Below are 22,172 nucleotides of genomic sequence, written 5' to 3' on the forward strand. Positions count from 1 at the left end.
AAATGTGTAGGATAATTTTCCCCGAGTACGAAAATACCCCACATGTTGACATAATGTGCCATATGGGCACAGGGCAAGCCACCAAAGGGACAGAGCGCCATTTAGAGGCTTGAATTGAGGATGGAGGCCATGTCGCAATTACACAGCTCCTGTGCTGCCAGGACAGTAGAAACCCCCCACAAGTGACCCCATTATGGAAATTACACCCCATAAGGAATCTAATGAGGGGTACAGTGAGCATATGGACCCCACTGGTGACGAGCACATGTGTAGAACATGTGCCCTGAAAATAAAAAATACAATTTTTTTTTATTTTCACGTTCCAAATGTGGCCGTCACCAGGGGGCCATATACCCGCTGCCCCCCTTGTTAGATTCCTTATGGGGTGTAGTTTCCAGAATGGGGTCACTTATGGGGGGTTTCTACTGCCCTGGCATCACAGAGGGTTTATAATTGCATCATGGCATCCTCTAAAGGGAATGGCGGCCATACCTATTTAGCTGGGGGAAAGGGACAATTCTAATTTATTTGGGGGTATTAGGCCAATTATTAGTTTATAAGGTTGAAAATGACAGGTGTCCATCATATTCAACCTGTGTTGATCCAGAGGAAGGCAAAAAACCCTCATAAGGCAGACAACAGTAGCCTCATCACAGGAAAAAATTCCTTCCCGACTCCATAATGGCGATCAGATCCCCACATCAACGTGACACCTGAAATAGGAATAAGGGACAGAATTTAGATAATGTAGAACTCCAATGACGTGTGGTACGCCTTAAAGCGATCCAGTATGCAGAGGTGATCAGAACAGGCGTCATACTGGAAAATGGTGTCCTTTCTGATCCCCCTGTTACGTCACAGTCTGCACTTCTTCTGGGGTCTCCCATTCTCCTGTGTGCGGGACGTCACCTGGAAAATGTTGCCCTGGTGCCATATGGGGTCCTTCATATCCAGAAGCGCTGGATCCGCTCCATGGCTGCTAAATATTAGGGCTCTATTACTGCTTCTGATATTTTTGGATCGTGCTGCAAGCTACAGTAGCTCGGGCAGCGAGGGACCGGAAGAGGGGGTGCTGGTATAAAAGTTATCCCTGTACGGGTGATAACCTTTATCCAGCAGTGGGAACATCAGTTCCCGAATGATCTCCCCACTAACTCCGAGGATGGGGGGGGCATTGTGGGGGCATCTGGGGGCTTGATTTGGGTGTCCTTTCCTTCATACACTCTAAGGGTATGTGCACACTGCGGAATGGCGAAGGATAACCTCTTGTGCATTCTGCAGCTGGCACCCACCGGCGGACTGATGCGGGCGTGCGTCCGTCATAGACTCCATTCTATGCACGGGCGGATTCCGCTCTCCGTCCAACGTATTCATTCTCTGGACAGACGATGGAATCCGCCCGTGCATAACATGGAGTCTATGACACGGGTGGAGACACTTGCCTGCATCAGTCCGCCGGCGGGTGCCAGCTGCGGAATGCACAAAGGGTTATCCTTCGCCATTCCGCAGTGTGCACGTACCCTAAATCTGTAAGTGTACCCTGGGGTACTCTCACAGAGTTAGTAGAATTTCACGCCATACCGTCATCTCTTATTTTGATGGTACTGGCGGAAAAGACGTGTCTGGGAGGCAGCGTACGCTACGCTACCCCCAGATACGTCATTGGAGGATGAATGGCGGAACGAAGGATCCCCCCATTCATCCTCACTGGCTGTTTCGTTGTTGGAGGCAATAATAACGTATGCGTCCGACGCCGAAAACACGCCGGGGGCCATTTTTATATAGGGATTGGTATATGGGGTATGTAGTGGTGTAGTGTCAAACTTTATTCAATGTAGTGTAGTGTGGTGTAATGTAGTTTTTTTTTACGTGTTTTTTTACAGTAAGTATAAAAAAAAAAAACCTACGCCAAAAATGGTGTTGCTGATAAGTGCCGCACTTAATGTGCGCCACTTATCAACAGACCGTGGCAGTAGGATATAGAAAAAAAACACCCTACGCCAAAAAGGAGGATTTGCTGATTAGCAGCGCACTTTCGTGCGCTTTCAACACTCAGCGACGATAGGGTGCGGAAAATAGAAAAAAAAAAATTGGAAAAAAAAAAACTTTATTACATACTGAACATCCCTATAGCTGCTGATAAGTGTAAAGTGTAAGTGAAAAAAGACGACGCTGGAGCCGAAAAAAGCCAAACGGGACGTCACGGAAGGAGCCGAAGACCCGACCAGAAGACGAGGACGCCGCGAACCTGGAAGACACCGATCAGGACCCCGGGACAGGTGAGTAATGTACAAATACCTGCTTTGGACCCCTCAGCTACCTAGCTGAGGGGTCTGGAGCAGGTATTTGTAACTTTTGGGGACTTTGATCGCCGTACTGGCCGGCCGTTCACGGTGAGCGTGCCAGTGGCACCGTGACCACCATTACTTTTTACAGTAAAAATTTTTTCCGGGTCATCGGGTCACCGATGGCCCGAAAAGGTTCCGATCGCCGCTATTGGCTGATCTGAACTGATAAGCCAGTAGCAGCGATCGTCGGCATGGGGGGGGGGGGGGGGGGGGGGGGGTTAACAACCCCCCATGCCGACAGGGAGAGATGGCCTGCAGTGTATTTCTGCAGGCCATCTCTCCTGATCGCATGCGGCCGGTCCGCGGCGCCCTTTTAAAGGACCCACGACGTACCGGTACGCGGGTGATCCATGACGTCCTGGTACGTCATTGGTCCTTAAGAGGTTAAAGGGATCCAAGTCGCTCTTAAAGGGACGGGTCCCAAGTTGCTCTTAAACGGACGGGACGCATGTTGCTCTTGAAGGGACCCAAGTCACTCCAAAAGGTATGGGACCCATGTCGCTCTTAAAGAGACCCATGTCGCTAGACCTGGGTCCCTTTAAGTGCGACCCGGGTCCTTTTAAGAGCGACCTGGGTACCTTTTATGAGCGACCTAGTTCCCTTTAGGAGCCACCTGGGTGCTTTTAAGAGCAAAATATGTCCCTTTAAGAGCGACCTGGGTCCCTTTAAGAGTGAAATGGGTCCCTTTAAGAGCGACCTAAGTCCCTTTAAGAGCGATCTGGGTCCCTTTAAGAGCGAAATGGGTCCCTTTAAGAGCGAACTGGGTCCCTTTAAGTGCAATCTGGGTCCCTTTAAGAGCGAAATATGTTCGTTTAAGAGCAAAATGGGTCCTTTTAAAAGTGACCTGGGTCCCTTTAAGAGAGAAATGGGTCCCTTTAAGAGCGACCTAAGTCCCTTTAAGAGCGATCTGGGTCCCTTTAAGAGCGATCTGGGTCCCTTTAAGAGCGATCTGGGTCCCTTTAAGAGCAAAATGGGTCCCTTTAAGAGCGAACTGGGTCCATTTAAGAGCGAACTGGGTCCCTTCAAGTGCAATCTGGGTCCCTTTAAGATCAACCTGGGTCCCTTTAAGAGTGAAATGGGTCCTTTTAAGAGCGACCTGGGTCCCTTTAAGAGCAAAATGGGTCCCTTTTTTGAATGAAATTGGTCCCTTTAAGAGCGCTCTTGGTTACTTTAAGAATGAAATTGGTCCCTTTAAGAGCGACCTGGGTCCCTTTAAGAGTGAAATTGATCCCTTTAAGAGCGATCTGGGTCCCTTTAAGAGCGAACTGGGTCCCTTTAAGAGCGAAGGGACCCACGTCGCTCTTAAAGCGACCCAGGTCGCTCCTAAAGGGACCCATGTCGCTCTTAAAGGGACGGGAGTTAAGTTGCTCTTGAAGGGATGGGACACAAGTCGCTCTTAAAGGGATGGCACCCAGGATTAAAGTTAAAAGGCAGTCACTGGTAAAGGGGCGCTCTTTTCAAGCACTATGTATTTCCCTGGAAATGCAAATCTAGTTATAGTGCTTGAAAAGCACTATATTGTAATCCGTATTCTTCTTCTTCTTCCGTTTCTTCTTCCAGCCATTTTTCTGCGCGTAATACAGCCCGAACCGCTTTGCGCACAGACGCCGTTCAAACTGTGTTTCGAAGCCCTCGGCTGTGTGTGGTGTGCTATCTATTTTTTGTTTCGATCGGATTTGTCGTTTTTATGAAATTTACATTTAAAGACCCCAAATTTCCCATAGTAAATAATGGCCCATTGCAAATAATGGCCACACTCTAACTGCTGACAGCCAATCACAGCACATATGCAAATAGCTGAAATATAGCAGCCAATAGGAACTCTAAGGTCTCGTCATGCATTGTATCACACCATCCACAGTCACATGTCCACTATTGGCCAATAGAAGATGTAATATATGGAAGGTCCTTAACCTGTAAGAGCGACCCGGGTCCCTTTAAGCGCGACCTGGGTCCCTTGAGGGGGTAAATGGGTCCCTTTAAGAGCGAAATATGTCCCTTTAAGAGCGACCTGGGTCCCTTTAAGAGCGAAATGGGTCCCTTTAAGAGTGATCTGGGTCCCTTTTAAAGGAAATATTTCGTTCTTAAAGAGACCCGTTTCGCTCGAACTGGGTCTCTTTAAGAGAGAAATATCTCCCTTTAAGAGCGACCTGGGTCCCTTTAAGAGCGACCTAGGTCCCTATAAGAGCGAAATATGTCCCTTTAAGAGCGAACTTGGTCCCTTTAAGAGCGAAATATGTCCCTTTAAGAGCAAAATGGGTCCTTTTAAGACCGACCTGGGTCCATTTAAGAGCGAAATATGTCCCTTTAAGAGCAAAATATGTCCCTTTAAGAGAAAAATTGGTCCCTTTAAGAGTGACCTTGGTCCCTTTAAGAGTGACCTTGGTCCCTTTAAGAGCGACCTTGGTCCCTTGAGGGGGGAAATGGATCCCTTTAAGAGCGAAATATGTCCATTTAAGAGTGATCCGGGTCCCTTTAAAGGAAATATTTCACTCTTAAAGACACCCATTTCGCGACCTGGGTCCCTTTAAGAGTGAAATATGTCCCTTTAAGAGCAACCTGGGTCCCTTTAAGAGCGACCTGGGTCCCTATAAGAGCGAAAAATGTCCCTTTAAAAGCGACCTTGGTCCCTTTAAGAGCGAAATATGTCCCTTTAAGAGCAAAATGGGTCCCTTTAAGAGCGACCTTGGTCCCTTTAAGAGCGACCTGGGTCCCTTTAATAGCGAAATATATCCCTTTAAGAGAAAAATGGGTCCCTTTAAGAGCAATCTGGGTCCCTTTAACCTCTTAAGGACCCATGACGTACCGGCACGTCATGGATCACTGTCACTTAAGGACCCATGACGTAGCGGTACGCGGGTCCTTTAAGAGGGCGCCGCGGACCGGCCGCATGCGATCGGGAGAGATGGCCTGCAGAAATACACTGCAGGCCATCTCTCCCTGTCGGCATGGGGGTTGTTAACCCCCCCCATGCCGACGATCGCCGCTATTGGCTTATCAGTTCAGATCAGCCAATAGCGGCGATCGGAACATTTCCGGGTCATCGGTAACCCGATGACCCGGAAAAAATGGCGGTCGGTGCTGTCCGAGGACGGCACCGACCGCCATTACTGTAAAAAGTAATGGTGGCCAGGTGCCACCGGCCCGATCGCCGTTCACGGCGATCAAAGTCCCCAAAAGTTATAAATACCTGCTCTGGACCCCTCAGCTAGGTAGCTGAGGGGTCCAGAGCAGGTATTCGTACATTACTCACCTGTCCCGGGGTCCTGATCGGCGTCTTCCGGGTTCGCGGCGTCCTCGTGGTCTCGTTCGGGTCTTCTTCTTCTTCCGTGACGTCACGTTCGGCTATTTTCGGCTCCAGCGTCGGGTTTTCGGGATTTTCCGCTCTGCTGCCCTCTAGCGGCTGATATGTGTAATACACTTATCAGCAGCTACAGGGATGTTCAGTATGTAATAAAAGTTTTTTTTTTTTTTTTCCCAATTTTTTTTTTCTATTTTCCGCACCCTATCGCCGCTGAGTGTTGATCAGCATCGCACGAAAGTGCGCTGCTAATCAGCAACTCCTCCTTTTTGGCGTAGGGTGTTTTTTTTCTATATCCTACTGCCACGGTCTGCTGATAAGTGCCGCACATAAGTGCGGCATTTATCAGCAACACCATTTTTGCCGTAGTTTTTTTTTTTATACTTACTGTAAAAAAACACGTAAAAAACACTACATTACACCACACTACATTGAATAAAGTTTGACACTACACCACTACATACCCCATGTACCAATCTCTATATAAAAGTGGCCCCCAGGGTGTTTTCGGCGTCAGAGGGATACGTTATTATTGCCTCCGACACCGAAACAGCCAGTGAGGATGAATGGGGGGTCCTTCTTTCCTCCATTCATCCTCATCATCCTCATCATCCGGTGACGTGTCTGGGGGTAGCGTAGCGTACGCTGCCCCCCAGACACGTCTTTTCTGCCAGTACCGTCCCAATAAGAGATGACGGTATGGCGTAAAATTCTACAAACTTTGTGAGAGTACCTCAGGGTACACTTACAGATTTAGGGTACATGCACACTGCGGAATGGCAAAGGATAACCCTTTGTGCATTCCGCAGCAGGCACCCGCCGGCGGACTGATGCGGGCGCATGTCTCTACCCATGTCATTGACTCCATTCTATGCACGGGCGGAATCCATCATCCATCCAAAGAATGAATACGTTGGACGGAGAGCGGAATCCGCCCGTGCATAGAATGGAGTCTATGACACGGACGGAGACGCGCGCCCGCATCAGTCCGCCTGTGGGTGCTAACTGCGGAATGCACGAAGGGTTATCCTTCGCCATTCCGCAGTGTGCACGTACCCTTAGAGTGTATGAAGGAAGGGACACCCGAATCCAGCCTCCAGATGCCACCTCCCCCCCCCATCCTCGGAACAAGTGGGAAGATCGTCCGGGAACTGATCTTCCCACTGCTGGATAAAGGTTACCACCTGTACGGGGATGACTTGTATACCAGCACCCCCTCTTCTGGTCCCTCGCTGCCTGAGCTACTGTAGCTTGCCGCACGATCCGAAAATATCAGAAGCAGTAATAGCGCCCTAATATTTAGCAGCCATGGAGCGGACCCAGCGCTTCTGGATATGAGGGACCCCGTATCGCACCAGGACAACATTTTCCAGGTGACGTCCCGCACACTGGAAAACAGGAGACCCCAGAAGAAGTGCAGAGTGTGGTGTAACAGGGGGATCAGGAAGGACACCATTTTCCAGTGTGCCACCTGTCCTGATTCCCCCGGCCTCTGCATACTGGATCGCTCCAAGGCGTACCACACGTCATTGGGGTTCTACATTATCTAAATTCTGTCCCTTATTCCTATTTCAGGGGTCACGTTGATCCGGGGATTATTCTGATCGCCAATATGGAGTCGGGAAGGAATTTTTCCCAGTGATGAGGCTACTGTCGTCTGCCTCACGAGGGGTTTTTGTCTTCCTCTGGATCAACACAGGTTGAATTTGATGGACACCTGTCATTTTCAACCTTATAAACCAATAATTGCCCTTATACCCCCAAATAAATTAGAAGTGTCCCTTTTTCCCAGCTAAGTAGGTATGGCCGCCATTCCCATTAGAGGATGCCATGATGCAATTACAAATCCTCTGTGCGGCCAGGACAGTAGAAACCCCCCACAAGTGACCACATTCTGGAAACTACACCCCATAAGGAATCTAACAAGGGGGGCATCGGGGATATGGCCCCCTGGTGACGGCCATATTTGGGACGTGAAAATGAAAAAAATTGTATTTTTTATTTTCACGGCACATGCTCTACACATGTGCCCGTCACCAGTGGGGTCCATATGCTCACTGCACCCCTTGTTAGATTCCTTATGGGGTGTAGTTTCCAGAATGGGGTCACTTGTCGGGGGTTTCTACTGTCCTGGCAGCACAGGAGCTTTGTAATTGCGACATGGCCTCCATCCTCCATTCCAGCCTCTAAATGGCGCTCTGTCCCTTTGGTGGCTTGCCCTGTGCCCATAAGGCACATTATGTCCACATGTGGGGTATTTTCGTACTCAGGGGAAATTACCCTACACGTTTTGCGTTTATTTTCTTTTTTAACCCCTTGTGGAAATGGAAAAAAATCAAGGCTAGACCAACATTTAGTGCAATTTTTTTAAAATTTTTACTCTAAATCATTAATCTTGTCATGATTTTTTCATTTTCACAAGGGGCTAAAAGGTAAAAAAAAACACTAAATGTGTAGCGCAATTTCTCCTGAGTGCGGAAATACCCCACATGTGGACATAAAGCGCCATGCGGGCGCAGGGTAAGCCTCCAAAGGGAAGGAGCGCCATTTGGTTTTTTGAGGCTGGATTGGATTTCGAGGGGCCATGTTGCATTTAAAAGGCCCCTGTGTTGCCAAGACAGTTGAAACCCCCCACAAGTGACCCCATTATGGAAACTACACCCCTCAAGGAATGTAACAAGGGGTGTAGTGAGCATATGGACCCCACTGGTGACGGGCACAAATGTGGGACAATGTGGCGTGAAAATGAAATATTAAACTTTTTACACTATAATGTTGGTTTAGCCTTGAATCTATCATTTTCACAAGGGGTTAAAAGAGAAAAAAAAACACAAAATTTGTAGAGCAATTTCCCCCGAGTCCGTAAATACCCCACATGTGGACATAAAGCGCCATGTGGGCGCAGGGCAAGCCTCCGAAGGGAAGGAGCGCCATTTGGATTTTGGAGGTTGGATTTGCCTAGAATGGATTATGAACGCCATGTCGCATTTACAGAGCCCTCGTGCTGCCAAGACAGTGGAAACCCCCCACAAGTGACCCCATTATGGAAACTGCACCCCTCAGGGAATCTAACAAGGGGTGCAGTGAGGATATGGACCCCTTGATGACGGGCACATTTGTGCCGTGAAAGTGAAAAATTGAAATTTTTCATTTTCACGTCACATTGTTCCACATTTGTGCCCGTCACCAGTGGGGTCCATATGCTCACTGCACCCCTTGTTAGATTCCTTGAGGGGTGTAGTTTCCAGAATGGGGTCACTTGTGGGGGGTTTTCAGTGTTTTGGCAGCACGAGGGCTCTGTAAGGGCTCTTGAAATCCATTCCAGTGAAATCCAGCTTCCAAACGCTCCTTCCCTTTGGAGGCTCGTCCTGCGCCCCCTTGGCACTTTATGTCCACATGTGGGGTATTTCTGTACTCGGGAGAAACTGCGCTACACATTGTGTCTTTTTTTTCCTTTTATCCCTTTGTGAAAATGAAAAATTGAAGGCTAGAACAACGTTTTAGTGTCTTTTTTCTCTCCACATTGTTCGGAAAATCTGTGAACCACCTGTGGGGTCCAGATGCTCACCGCACCCCTTGTTACATTCCTTGAGGGGTGTAGTTTTCTAAATGGTGTTCCTTTAGGGGTGTTTTTTAGGTTTTGGCACCCCAGAGCCTCTGCCAACCTGAAGTGGTACAGTCAGAAATGACCAAATATAACGGAGCCATTGAAATGCACTAGGCGCTCCCTTATATCTGAGGCTTGTGGTTGCGTCAAATAGCGCAACACGGCCACATATGGGGTATTTCTATAAACTGCAGAAACGGGGCAATAATTATTGGGGTGCATTTCTCTGGTAATAGGTTCATAATAATGAAAAATATTGGATTACAATAAAATCTCTGCAAAGAAAATTAAAATTTTCAAATTTCTTACACACTTAGCTTTTATTTCTGTGACTCCCCTAAAGGGTTAAAACACTTTCTGGATATGCTTTTGCAGAGTGTGGGGGGTGCAGTTTCTAAAATGGGGTGCTTTGTGGGGCTTTCTAACATACAGGCCCCTCAAATACACTTTAAACCTGAACAGGTCCCTAAAAATATCTGATTTTGAAATTTTACTGAAAATGTGGAAATTTGCTGCTAATGTTTTACGCTTTCTATTGTTTAAAAAAAATGAAAGATAGTTTAATAAATGCTGCCAACATAAAGTAGACATGTTGCTAATGCTATTTAATATATAATTTATGTGATATAACCACTTTCTGTATACGCAAAAAAGTTTTAAAGTTGGAAAAATGCATTTTTTCACAATTTTTCACGCTATTTTGTTTTTTTTCATTAAGATTTGTTATAAGTTTAGACTCCAATTTACTAGAAATGGGAAGTACAATATGTCACGAGAAAACAATCTCAGAATCAGCCGGATAGGTAAAAGCATCCCGAAGTTATTAATGAATAAAGTGACACTGGTCATATTCATAAAATTTACTCCGGTCCTTAAGGCCATTTCAGGCCCGGTCCTTAAGGGGTTAAGAGCAAAATATGTCCCTTTAAGAGCGACCTGGGTCCCTTTAAGAGGAAAATATGTCCCTTTAAGGGCAAAATGGGTTCCTTTAAGAGCAAAATATGTCCCTTTAAGAGCGAAATATGTCCCTTTAAGAGCAACCTGGGTCCCTTTAAGAGCAAAATGGGTCCCTTTAAGAGCGAAATATGTCCCTTTTAGAGCGAAATATGTCCCTTTAAGAGCAAAATCGGTCCCTTTAAGAGCTACCTTGGTCCCTTTAAGAGCGAAATATGTCCCTTTAAGAGCAAAATGTGTCCCTTTAAGAGCAAAATATGTCCCTTTTAAGAGATAAATCGGTCCCTTTAAGAGCAAAATATGTCCCTTTAAGAGCGAAATATGTCCCTTTAAGAGCAAAATGGGTCCCTTTAAGAGCGACCTGGGTCCCTTTAAGAGCGACCTGGGTCCCTTTAAGAGCGAAATAGGTCCCTTTAAGAGATAAATGGGTCCCTTTAAGAGATAAATGGGTCCCTTTAAGAGCGACCTGGGTCCCTTTAAGAGGGACTTGGGTCCCTTTAAGGGACCCAGGTCGCTCTTAAAGGGATCCATGTAGCTCTTAAAGGGATCCATGTAGCTCTTAAAGGGAACCAATCACACACAAATTGGCCATAAAGATAAGGAAACGTGCTGGTACATCAGCCAGCACGCTTCCTAACCATCCCCCTGTCCCCTCCGTCCCATGAACATTCAGCCCGCAAAGTTAGTTTAATAGTGTCCCGCGCTGTATGCAAATTACCATCTAAGTAGTCAAGGTGGGCGGGTGGCTGGTCAAGTAGTCACGGTGGGCGGGGGCTTCGTCATGTAGTCACAGGCCCCTGGGCCGCCTCCGGTGCTGTAATCACGCCCCTCCGGGCGTGTTGTAAAGCGGCTCCTGGTGACGTCACTCGGGGGGGGCCGGCATTGCACGTCGGCCACGCCGACGTCTTTACTAAGCTGCGCATGCGCAGTACAGTTGGTGAAGCCGCTGCTGTACTACGCCGCGCAAGCGCAGTACAGCAGCGTCTTCTCAGGCTGCACTGCTCATGCGCAGCTTAGTAAAGACGTCGGCGTTGCCGACGTGCAATGCCGGCCCCCCCGAGTGACGTCACCAGGAGCCGCTTTACAACACGCCCGGAGGGGCGTGATTACAGCACCGGAGGCGGCCCAGGAGCCTGTGACTACATGACGAAGCCCCCGCCCACCGTGACTACTTGACCAGCCACCCGCCCACCTTGACTACTTAGATGGTAATTTGCATACAGCGCGGGACACTATTAAACTAACTTTGCGGGCTGAATGTTCATGGGACGGAGGGGACAGGGGGATGGTTAGGAAGCGTGCTGGCTGATGTACCAGCACGTTTCCTTATCTTTATGGCCAATTTGTGTGTGATTGGTTCCCTTTAAAGGGACCTGACCCAAGTCACTCTTAAAGGGACCCAAGTCGCTCTTAAAGGTATGGGACCCAAGTCACTCTTATAGGGACGGGACCCATGTCGCTCTTAAAGGAATGGGATCCAAGTTTCTCTTAAAGGGAAGTCACTGGTAAAGGGGCGCTCTTTTCAAGCACTATGTATTTTCCTGGAAATGCAAATCTAGTTATAGTGCTTGAAAAGCACTATATTGTAATCCGTATTCTTCTTCCGTTTCTTCTTCTTCTTCTTCTTCTTCTTCTTCCAGCCATTTTTCTGCGCGTAATACAGCCCGAACTGCTTTGTGCACACACTCCATTCGAACTGCGTTTCGAAGCCCTCGGCGGTGTGTGGTGTGCTATCTATTTTTCGTTTCGATCGGATTTGTCGTTTTTAAGAAATTTACGTTTAAAGACCCCGAATTTCCCATAGAAAATAATGGCCCATTGCAAATAATGGCCACACTCTAACCGCTAACAGCCAATCACAGCACATATGCAAATAGCTGAAATATAGCAGCCAATAGGAACTCTAAGGTCTCTTCATGCAATGTATCACACAATCCACAGTCACATGTCCACTATTGGCTAATAGAAGATGTAATATATGGAAGGTCCTTAACGATTTTGCCTCACTGACATGAGTAAGATTGTCATGGTAACCGAGCAATGATCTTTACCATTATAAGTACTCAGATCGCTCTTAAAGGGACCCAGGTCGCCCTTAAAGGAACGCAAGTCGCTCTTAAAGGGACCCAAGTCTCTCTTAAAGGGACGGGAGCCATGTCGCTCTTAAAGGGACCCAAGTCATTCTTAAAGGTACCCAAGTCGCTCTTAAAGTGGCGGGACCCAAGTCGCTCTTAAAGGGACGGGACCCAAGTCGCTCTTAAAAAGTCCTATGTAGCTCTTAAAGGGATCCAAGTCGCTCTTAAAGAAACGGGACCCAAGTTGCTCTTAAACGGACGGGACGCATATTGCTCTTAAAAGGGACCCATGTTGCTAGGGCGATCTGGGTCCCTTTAAGAGCGGCCCGGGTCCCTTTTAAGAGCGACCTGGGTCCTTTTAAGAGCAAAATAAGTCCCTTAAAGAGCAAAATATGTCCCTTTAAGAGCGACCTGGGTCCCTTTAAGAGCGAAATATGTCCCTTAGAGCGAAATATATCCATTTAAGAGCGCCCTTGGTCCCTTTAAGAGCAAAATATGTCCCTTTAAGAGCAAAATGGGTCCTTTTAAGAGCAACCTGGGTCCCTTTAAGAGTGACCTGGGTCCCTTTAAGAGCGAAACGGGTCCCTTTAAGAGCAAAATGGGTCCCTTTAAGAGCGACCTGGGTCCCTTTAAGAGTGACTTGGGTCCCTTTAAGAGCGACTTGGGTCCCTTTAAGAGTGAAATGGGTCCCTTTAAGAGCTAAATGGGTCCCTTTTAGAGCGACCTGGGTCCCTTTAAGAGCGAAATATGTCCCTTCAATAGCGAAATATGTCCCTTTAAGAGCGACCTGGGTCCCTTTAAGAGCAAAATGGGTCCCTTTAAGAGCGACTTGGGTTTCTTTAAGAGCGACTTGGGTCCCTTTAAGAGTGAAATTGGTCCCTTTAAGAGCGAAATTGGTCCCTTTAAGAGCGACCTGGGTCCCTTTAAGAGCAAAATATGTCCCTTTAAGAGTGAAATATGTCCCTTTTAGAGCGACCTGGGTCCCTTTAAGAGCAAAATATGTCCCTTTAAGAGCGACCTGGGTCCCTTTAAGAGTGAAATTGGTCCCTTTAAGAGTGAAATTGGTCCCTTTAAGAGCGACCTGGGTCCCTTTAAGAGCTAAATGGGTCCCTTTTAGAACGACCTGGGTCCCTTTAAGAGCAAAATATGTCCCTTTAAGAGCGAAATATATCCCTTTAAGAGCAAAATGCGTCCCTTTAAGAGCGACCTGGGTCCCTTTAAGAGCAAAATGGGTCCCTTTAAGCATGAAATTGGTCCCTTTAAGAGTGAAATTGGTCCATTTAAGAGCGACCTGGGTCCCTTTAAGAGTGAAATATGTCCCTTCAAGAGCGACCTGGGTCCCTTTAAGAGCGAAATTGGTCCTTTTAAGAGTGAAATTTGTCCCTTTAAGAGCGACCTGGGTCCCTTTAAGAGCGACCTGGGTCCCTTTAAGAGCGAAATATGTCCCTTCAATAGCGAAATATGTCCCTTTAAGAGCGACCTGGGTCCCTTTAAGAGCAAAATGGGTCCCTTTAAGAGCGACTTGGGTCCCTTTAAGAGCGACTTGGGTCCCTTTAAGAGTGAAATTGGTCCCTTTAAGAGCGAAATTGGTCCCTTTAAGAGCGACCTAGGTCCCTTTAAGAGCAAAATATGTCCCTTTAAGAGTGAAATATGTCCCTTTTAGAGCGACCTGGGTCCCTTTAAGAGCAAAATATGTCCCTTTAAGAGCAAAATATGTCCCTTTAAGAGCAAAATATGTCCCTTTAAGAGCAAAATGGGTCCCTTTAAGAGCGACCTGGGTCCCTTTAAGAGTGAAATTGGTCCCTTTAAGAGCGACCTGGGTCCCTTTAAGAACAAAATGGGTCCCTTTAAGAGCGACTTGGGTCCCTTTTAAGAGCGACCTTGGTCCCTTGAGCGAAATGGGTCCCTTTAAGAGCAAAATGGGTCCCTTTAAGAGCGACTTGGGTCCCTTTAAGAGCTAAATTGGTCCCTTTAAGAGCGACCTGGGTCCCTTTAAGAGCAAAATATGTCCCTTTAAGAGTGAAATATGTCCCTTTAAGAGCAAAATATGTCCCTTTAAGAGCAAAATGGGTCCCATTAAGAGTGACCTGGGTCCCTTTAAGAGCGATTTGGGTCCCTTTAAGAGCAAAATGGGTCCCTTTAAGAGCAAAATATTTCCCTTTAAGAGCGAAATTTGTCCCTTTAAGAGCAAAATATGTCAGTTTAAGAGCAAATCGGGTCCCTTTAAGAGCAAAATGGGTCCCTTTAAGAGCGACCTGGGTCCCTTTAACAGCGAAATGGGTCCCTTTAAGAGCGACCTGGGTCCCTTTGAAAGCGAAATATATACCTTTAAGAGCTAAATGGGTCCCTTTAAGAGCGACCTGGGTCCCTTTTAAGAGCGAAATATGTCCCTTTAAGAGCAAAATATGTCCCTTTAAAGAGAACCAATCATCGATAAAAATTAAAAAAAATTTTTCCCCTAATTAGATGTATTTACTTATTTTATTAATATTTGTAAATATAATTGATTACTTTTTTGGCTGTGTTTTTAAAATATTTACTTTTTACTTTCCTATCTCGCGCCGGCTCTTTTCAAAAGAGCTGGCGCGAGACAGGAAGCTCCCGTCATGCAAAGCGGCAAGGCCGGGCACCTCCATCTTGATGACGTCACTTGCGTTCCACCGCTGGCACGCAAAAGACTAAATCAAGATGGCGGCGCCGGCCTTGCTGTAGCGGTCCAGAGGATCAGGTAAAGTATAAGATACAGACTGCAAAGGCAGTCTGTATCTTCATTTTGTCTATTTATTAAGATACAGACTGCCTTTGCAGTCTGTATCTTATACTTTACCTGATCCTCTTGTTCGGTGCAGGAAGGCTGCGCGCCGCCATCTTAAATACGTCACTTGCGTTCCAGCGGTGGAACGCAAGTAGCGTAATCAAGATGGCGGCGCCGGCCTTGCTGTAGCGGACCAGAGGATCAGGTAAAGTATAAGATACAGACTGTAAAGGCAGTCTGTATCTTTCCGAAGTCTATTTATGAAGATACAGACTGCATTTGCAGTCTGTATCTTATACTTTACCTGCTCCTTTGTTCCGATGCAGTAATGCCGGCCGCCGCCATCTTGATGACGTCGCTCTGGAACGCACCGCTGGAACGCACGTGACGTCATCAAGATGGCGGCGGCCGGCATTACTGCACCGGAACAAAGGAGCAGGTAAAGTATAAGATACAGACTGCAAATGTAGTCTGTATCTTCATAAATAGACTTAATAAAGATACAGACTGCCTTTGCAATCTGTATCTTATACTTTACCTGCTCCTTTGTTCCGGTGCATTAATGCCGGCCGCCGCCATCTTGATGACGTCACGTGCGTTCCAGCGGTGCGTTCCAGCGTGACGTCATCAAGATGGCGGCGCCCGGCATTACTGCACAGAGGAAGAGAAATTAGGTAAAGAATAAGATACAGACTGCAAAGGCAGTCTGTATCTTCATAGATAGACTTAGGGAGAGAGAATCTTTGATAATAGGGATAGTAAATTTTAGGTGATTGGTTCTCTTTAAGAGCAAAATGGGTCCCTTTAAGAGCGATCTTGGTCCCTTTAAAGAGACCTTGGTCCCTTTAAGAGCAAAATGGTTCCCTTTAAGTGTGAAATTGGTCCCTTTAAGAGCGACATATGTCCCTTTAAGAGCGACCTGGGTCCCTTTAAGAGCGACCTGGGTCCCTTTAAGAGCGAAATGGGTCCCTTTAAGAGCGAAATGGGTCGCTTTAAGAGCAAAATGGGTCCCTTTAAGAACCACCTGGGTCCCTTTAAGAGTGACCTGGGTCTCTTTAAGAGCAATTTGGGTCCCTTTAAGAGCAAAATATTTCCCTTTAAGAGCGAAATATGTCCCTTTAAGAGCAAAATATGTCAGTTTAAGAGCGACCTGGGTCCCTTTAAGCGTGAAATTTGTCCCTTTAAGAGCGACCTGGGTCCCTTTAAAAGCGAAATATGTCCCTTTAAGAACTAAATGGGTCCCTTTAAGAGCGACCTGGGTCCCTTTTAAGAGCGAAATATGTCCCTTTAAGAGCAAAATATGTCCCTTTAAGAGCAAAATGGGTCCCTTTAAGAGCGACCTTGGTCCCTTTAAAGAGACCTTGGTCCCTTTAAGAGCAAAATGGTTCCCTTTAAGCGTGAAATTGGTCCCTTTAAGAGCGAAATATGTCCCTTTAAGAGCAAAATGGGTCCCTTTAAGAGCAACCTGGGTCCCTTTTAAGAACGAAATATGTCCCTTTAAGAGCAAAATATGTCCCTTTAAGAGCGAAATTGGTCCCTTTAAGAGTGAAATTGGTCCCTTTAAGAGCAAAATGGGTCCCTTTAAGAGCGACCTGGGTCCCTTTAAGAGTGAAATGGGTCCCTTTAAACATGAAATTGGGCCTTTCAAGAGTGAAATTGGTCCCTTAAAGAGCGAAATATGTCCCTTTAAGAGTGAAATGGGTCCCTTTAACCCTTTAAGGACAGGGCCAATTTTCGTTTTTGCGTTTTCGGTTTTTCCTCCTTGTGCTTAAAAGGCCATAGCACTTGCATTTTTCCACCTAGAGACCCGCATGAGCCCTTATTTTTTGCGTCATTAATTGTACTTTGCAATGACAGGCTGAATTTTTGCATAAAGTACACTGCGAAACCAAAAAAAAATTCAAAGTGTGGTGAAATTGAAAAAAAAACGCATTTTGTTTATTTGGGGGAAATGTGTTTTTACGCCATTCGCCCTGGGGTAAAACGGACTTGTTATGCATGTTCCTCAAGTCGTTACGATTAAAACGATATGTAACATGTATAACTTATATTGTATCAGATGGCCTGTAAAAAATTCAAACCATTGTCAACAAATATACATCACTTAAAACCGCTCCGTTCCCAGGCTTATAGCGCTTTTATCCTTTGGTCTATGGGGCTGTGTCAGGTGTCATTCTTTGCGCCATGATGTGTTCTTTCTATCGGTACCTTGATTGCGCATATACGACTTTTTGATCGCTTTTTATTACAATTTTTCTGGATTTGATGCGACCAAAAATGCGCAATTTAGCACTTTGGGATTTTTTTGCGCTGACGCCGTTTACCGTACGAGATCAGGAATGTGATTAATTAATAGTTCGGGCGATTACGCACGCGGCGATAGCAAACATGTTTGTTTATTTATTTACTTTTATTTACAACCTGGGAAAAGGGGGGTGATTCAGACTTTTATTAGGGGAGGGGGCTTTTTATTCACAACAACACTTTTCTTATTTTTTTTTACACATATACTAGAAGCCCCCCTAGGGGACTTCTAGTATATACACTTTGATCTCTCATTGAGATCTCTGCAGCATAGATATGCTGCAGAGATCCATGAGATCGGCACTCGTTTGCTTTCGGCTGCTGCAGCCGGAAACAAACGAGTGCCGAGCCGGGGACGGCGCCATCTTGGAGCGGTCCCCGGCCGGCTTCAGAAACGGAGATCGCTCCTCCGGGATAACATCCCGGGGGAGCGATCTCCGCCACTAGACACCAGGGAGATGCTGGATCCGGTAATCATGTCATGTTTGACAGCTGCATCTGATTACTGTATTAGCGGGCACGGCGATCGGACCGTGCCCGCTAATACCTACGGTCCCGGGCTACACGCGGCACCCGGGACCGCCGCTCTGAACGCCCTTACCGGCAATAGGGCGTACCTATACGCCCTTTGTCGTTAAGGGGTTAAGAGCGTCCAGGGTCCCTTTAAGAGCGTCCAGGGTCCCTTTAAGAGCGTCCAGGGTCCCTTTAAGAGCGTCCAGGGTCCCTTTAAGAGCGTCCAGGGTCCCTTTAAGAGCGTCCAGGGTCCCTTTAAGAGCGACCTGGGTCCCTTTAAGAGCGACATATGTCCCTTTAAGAGTGACCTGGGTCCTCTTAGAGCGACCTGGGGCTCTTTAAGAGCGAAATATGTACCTTTAAGAGCAAAATGGGTCCCTATAAGTGCGACCTGGGTCCCTTTAAGAGCCACCTGGTTCCCTTTAAGAGCCACTTGGGTCCCTTTAAGTGCAACGGGGGCCCTTTAAGAGCGACCTGGGTCCCTTTTAGAGTTAAATGGGCCTCATTAAGAGCGACCTGGGTCCCTTTAAGAGCGACCTGGGTCCCTTTAAGAGCGACCTGGGTCCCTTTAAGAGCGACCTAGGTACCTTTAAGAGCGACCTGGGTTCCGTTAAGAGTGACCTGGGACCCTTTAAGAGTGAAGGGACCCACATTGCTCTTAAAGCGACCCAGGTCGCTCATAAAGGGACCCATGTCGCTCTTAAAGGGACGGGAGCCAAGTTGCTCTTAAAGGGATGGGACCCAAGTCGCTCTTAAAGGGACGGCACCCAGGATTAAAGTTAAATGGAAGTCACTGGTAAAGGGGCGCTCTTTTCAAGCACTATGTATTTCCCTGGAAATGCAAATCTAGTATTATATTGTAATCCATATTCTTCTTCTTCCAGCCATTTTTCTGCGAATAATAGAGCCCGAACCGCTTTGCGCATAGACTCCGTTCAAACTGCGTCTCGAAGCCCTCGGCGGTGTGAGGTGTGCTATCTATTTTTGGTTTCGATCGGATTTGTCATTTTTAAGAAATTTAGGTTTAAAGACCCCTAATTTCCCATAGAAAATAATGGCCTATTGGAAATAATGGCCACACTCTAACCGCTAACAGCCAATCACAGCACATATGCAAATAGCTGAAATATAGCAGCCAATAGGAACTCTAAGGTCTTGTCAGGCAATGTTTCACAAAATTCACAAAGTCACATGTCCACTATTGGCCAATAGAAGCCGTAGAAGATGGAAGGTCCTTAACAATTTTGTATCACTGACATGAGTAAGATTATCATGGTAACCAAGCAATGATCTTTCTATACCATTATAAGTAGCATAGTTCAGTCAGTAAAATAGCAGAGCTGAGGGGACGGTACCCAAGTCGCTCTTAATGGGACGATGCCCAAGTCGCTCTTAAAGCAACGGTACCCGAGTCGCTCTTAAAGAGACGGTACCCGAGTCGCTTTTAATGGGACGGTACCAAGTTGCTCTTAAAGGGACGGTACCCAAGTCGCTCTTAAAGGGACAGTACCCAAGTTGCTCTTGAAGGGGCATTAAATAAGTCGCTCTTAAAGGGACATTACCCAAGTCCCTCTTAAAGGGAAGTTACCCAAGTCCCTCCTAAAGGCACGGTACCCAATTAGCTCTTAAAGGGACGGTATACAAGTCGCTCTTAAAGGGACAATATCCAAGTCGCTCTTAAAAGGACGGTACCCAAGTCACTCTTTAAGGGGCATTACATGAGTCGCTCTTAAAGGGACGTTACACAAGCCGCTCATAAAGGGACGGTACCCAAGCTGCTCTTAATGGGACGTTTTCCAAGCCGCTCTTGAAGGGACGGTACCCAAGTCGCTTTTAAAAGGACGGTACCCAAGCCGCTCTTAAAGGGTCAGTACTTAAGCTGGTCTTCAAAGGGTGGTACCTAAATCTCTTTTAAAGGGAGAGTACCTAAGCTGGTCTTAAAGGGACAGTATATAGGTCACTCAAAGTGTTGTCACCAAAATCCCTCCTTTAGGAACTGTACCAAAGTTGCTCTTAAAGGGACTTTACCAAATTTGCTCTTATAGGGACTGTACCAAAGTCGCTCTTAAAGGGAGGGTATCAAGGGTTAAAGTTTCTCTTAAAGGGAAGTCACTGTTAAAGGGGTGCTCTTTTCAAGCACTATGTATTTCCCTGGAAATGCAAATCTAGTTTATTTATTTAAATTATTTATTTATGTATTTAATTAATACATTTTTTTAAATTCATTAACTAATTATGTATTTGTGTGTGTGTTTTTTTTTGTTTCAACCTTTGCAGATATATATATCATGCATTACAGCACTTGATCTGTGCTGTCATGCATGATACAGTGGGGGGCAACGGGGGAGCCGGAGCAGGAGCGAGGGGGGAACGGGCGAGTGCATGCAAAGCCGGATCGGGGGAGGGAGGGGCCCAACGCATGGGAGAGAAGCCGATCGGGGGAGGGGGGGCGAAGCGTATGGGGGAGAAGCCGATTGGGGGAGAGGGGGCCGGAGCGCATGGAGGAGAAGCCGGATGAGGGGGAGGAAGCAGGATCGAGGGAAGGGGGCCGGAGCGCATGGGGAGAGGGAGCTGGACTGGGGCAGGGGGAGCAGCACGGGGTCGGAGAGGGAGGGAGAGAGGCGGGGGAGCACATCAGCAGTGGCGGCAGGAGGAAGCAATGTGCCGCATCCTCCTACTGACGCCCAATTAGCGGGAGGCATCAGATCTCCCCATAGATGCTGCCTATGGGGTTAACTGCCTATGGGGTGTCTATGGGGTTAACTGCCCGTGCGGGAGCACGGCTCCCCTCCGGGCATTGGCAGCGGGAGGAGGCTGTGTGACACAGCCTACTCCCGCTGCCCGATCTCAGATACGGACAGCTGGGGGGGGGGCAGAGAAGGCATGACGTCCAGGGACGTCATGTTGCAGAATGGCACTGCTTTTCATGACGTCCCTGGACGTCATATTGGCGGAACGGGTTAAAATAGAATATCTGCCAAAAAAATGAAAATTTACATTGAATATTTTGAGGGGTGCAGTTTGTACAGTGGAGGGATTTATGGGGATAACTTACATACAGGCCCCACAAATCCACTTTAGAACTGAACTGGTCCCTAATAAAATTAGAATCTGACATTTTCCTGAAAATTTGAAAAATCGCTGCAAAGTTTTAAAGCCCTCTATAACATCCTAACAAGTAAAAGGATGTTCACCAAATGACGTCACCATAAAATAGACATGTTGTAGATGTTGCATTAATAATTAGTTCATGTGGCATGACTATTTTTCTTAGAAAAAGAGAGTTTTGAATATAAAGAAATGTAAATTTTTCTAATTTTTGCGCAAAAAACTACTGAGTGTATCAACCAAAGTATACCACAAACCTAAAGAGGAATATTTTACGAAAAAACAATCTCCGAATAACTTCAATAGCTAAAAGCATCGCAGAGTGATCACTACATAAAGAGAGACAGGTCAGATTTTAAAAATAGGCCCTGGTCATTAAGGCCAAAACAGGCTGCAGAGGCAAGGGGTTAAATAAATCATTGAATTTTTGTAATTGTACTGACATGTTTTACCATAGGATGAACAGCGTAAAGACAAAGCCCTCCTGAAATGAAATTTTTTTTTGTAGTTGTATTTCACTGCACAATTTTATTTTTAGATCTTGCAGCAAATTTTATGGAAAGATTAAGGGGGAGATTTATGAAAGGGCGTAAAATTTAGACTGGTACAAACTGCCCACAGCAACCAATTACAGCTCAGCTTCCAGCTCTGGTGAAAGAAAAGAGGAGCTTTGATTTGTTGCTATGGCAAGTTTGCACCAGTCTAAATATTACACCCTTTGATAAATCTCCCCCTAAGTGTGTCATTGCAAAGTATAATTGATGTCGCAAAAAATAAGATCCCATGTGGATCTGTAGATGAAAAAATACAATCACTATTTTAAACACTAGGAGGAAAAAACGTAAGTGCAAAAATGAAAAATTGGCTCTGGGGTTGTTAAATAATTAATTTAATCTTTTTTCCTAGTTTCTGATGAGCCTTCACAAAGTGACCCAGACATCATGTCCATAGCCAGAGTTGATATAAGGAAGCTTTTACAGTTTCTCGCAGGACAGCAAGTAAATCCAAATAAAGCCTTATGTAGTAAGTAGTTTCTATATTTTTCAAATGAAAGTGAACCCGTCAATTAAAGGAGAAGTTTGGCTAAAATTATTTTAAAAAATGTTATTACTTATGGAATGTTAGACAAATTCCTAATGTACATTAATTATGGGAAATCAACATATTTTGCTATTTCCCTTAATTTAGTAGATCAGGCAGGGTTTAG

At 46.3% G+C, this 22,172-nt stretch overlaps 1 protein-coding gene across 4 annotated transcripts in view; it reads left to right on the plus strand.

Annotated features, from left to right (window-relative positions):
• Positions 1 to 22,172, plus strand: part of HUS1 (HUS1 checkpoint clamp component) — a 446,101-nt gene that overhangs the window by 306,474 nt on the left and 117,455 nt on the right. For 3 of the 4 annotated variants that reach the window (XM_069958559.1, XM_069958555.1, XM_069958557.1), the window contains exon 7: positions 21,872 to 21,988. The exons of the other annotated variant lie outside the window; for it this stretch is intronic. In XM_069958559.1, coding sequence (XP_069814660.1) covers positions 21,872 to 21,988 — 117 coding nt within the window. The remainder of the gene's footprint in view (positions 1 to 21,871; positions 21,989 to 22,172) is intronic. 4 annotated transcript variants of the gene reach the window in all.

This window comes from Dendropsophus ebraccatus, chromosome 2, assembly GCF_027789765.1.
Source record: "Dendropsophus ebraccatus isolate aDenEbr1 chromosome 2, aDenEbr1.pat, whole genome shotgun sequence".
NCBI lineage: Eukaryota > Metazoa > Chordata > Amphibia > Anura > Hylidae > Dendropsophus > Dendropsophus ebraccatus.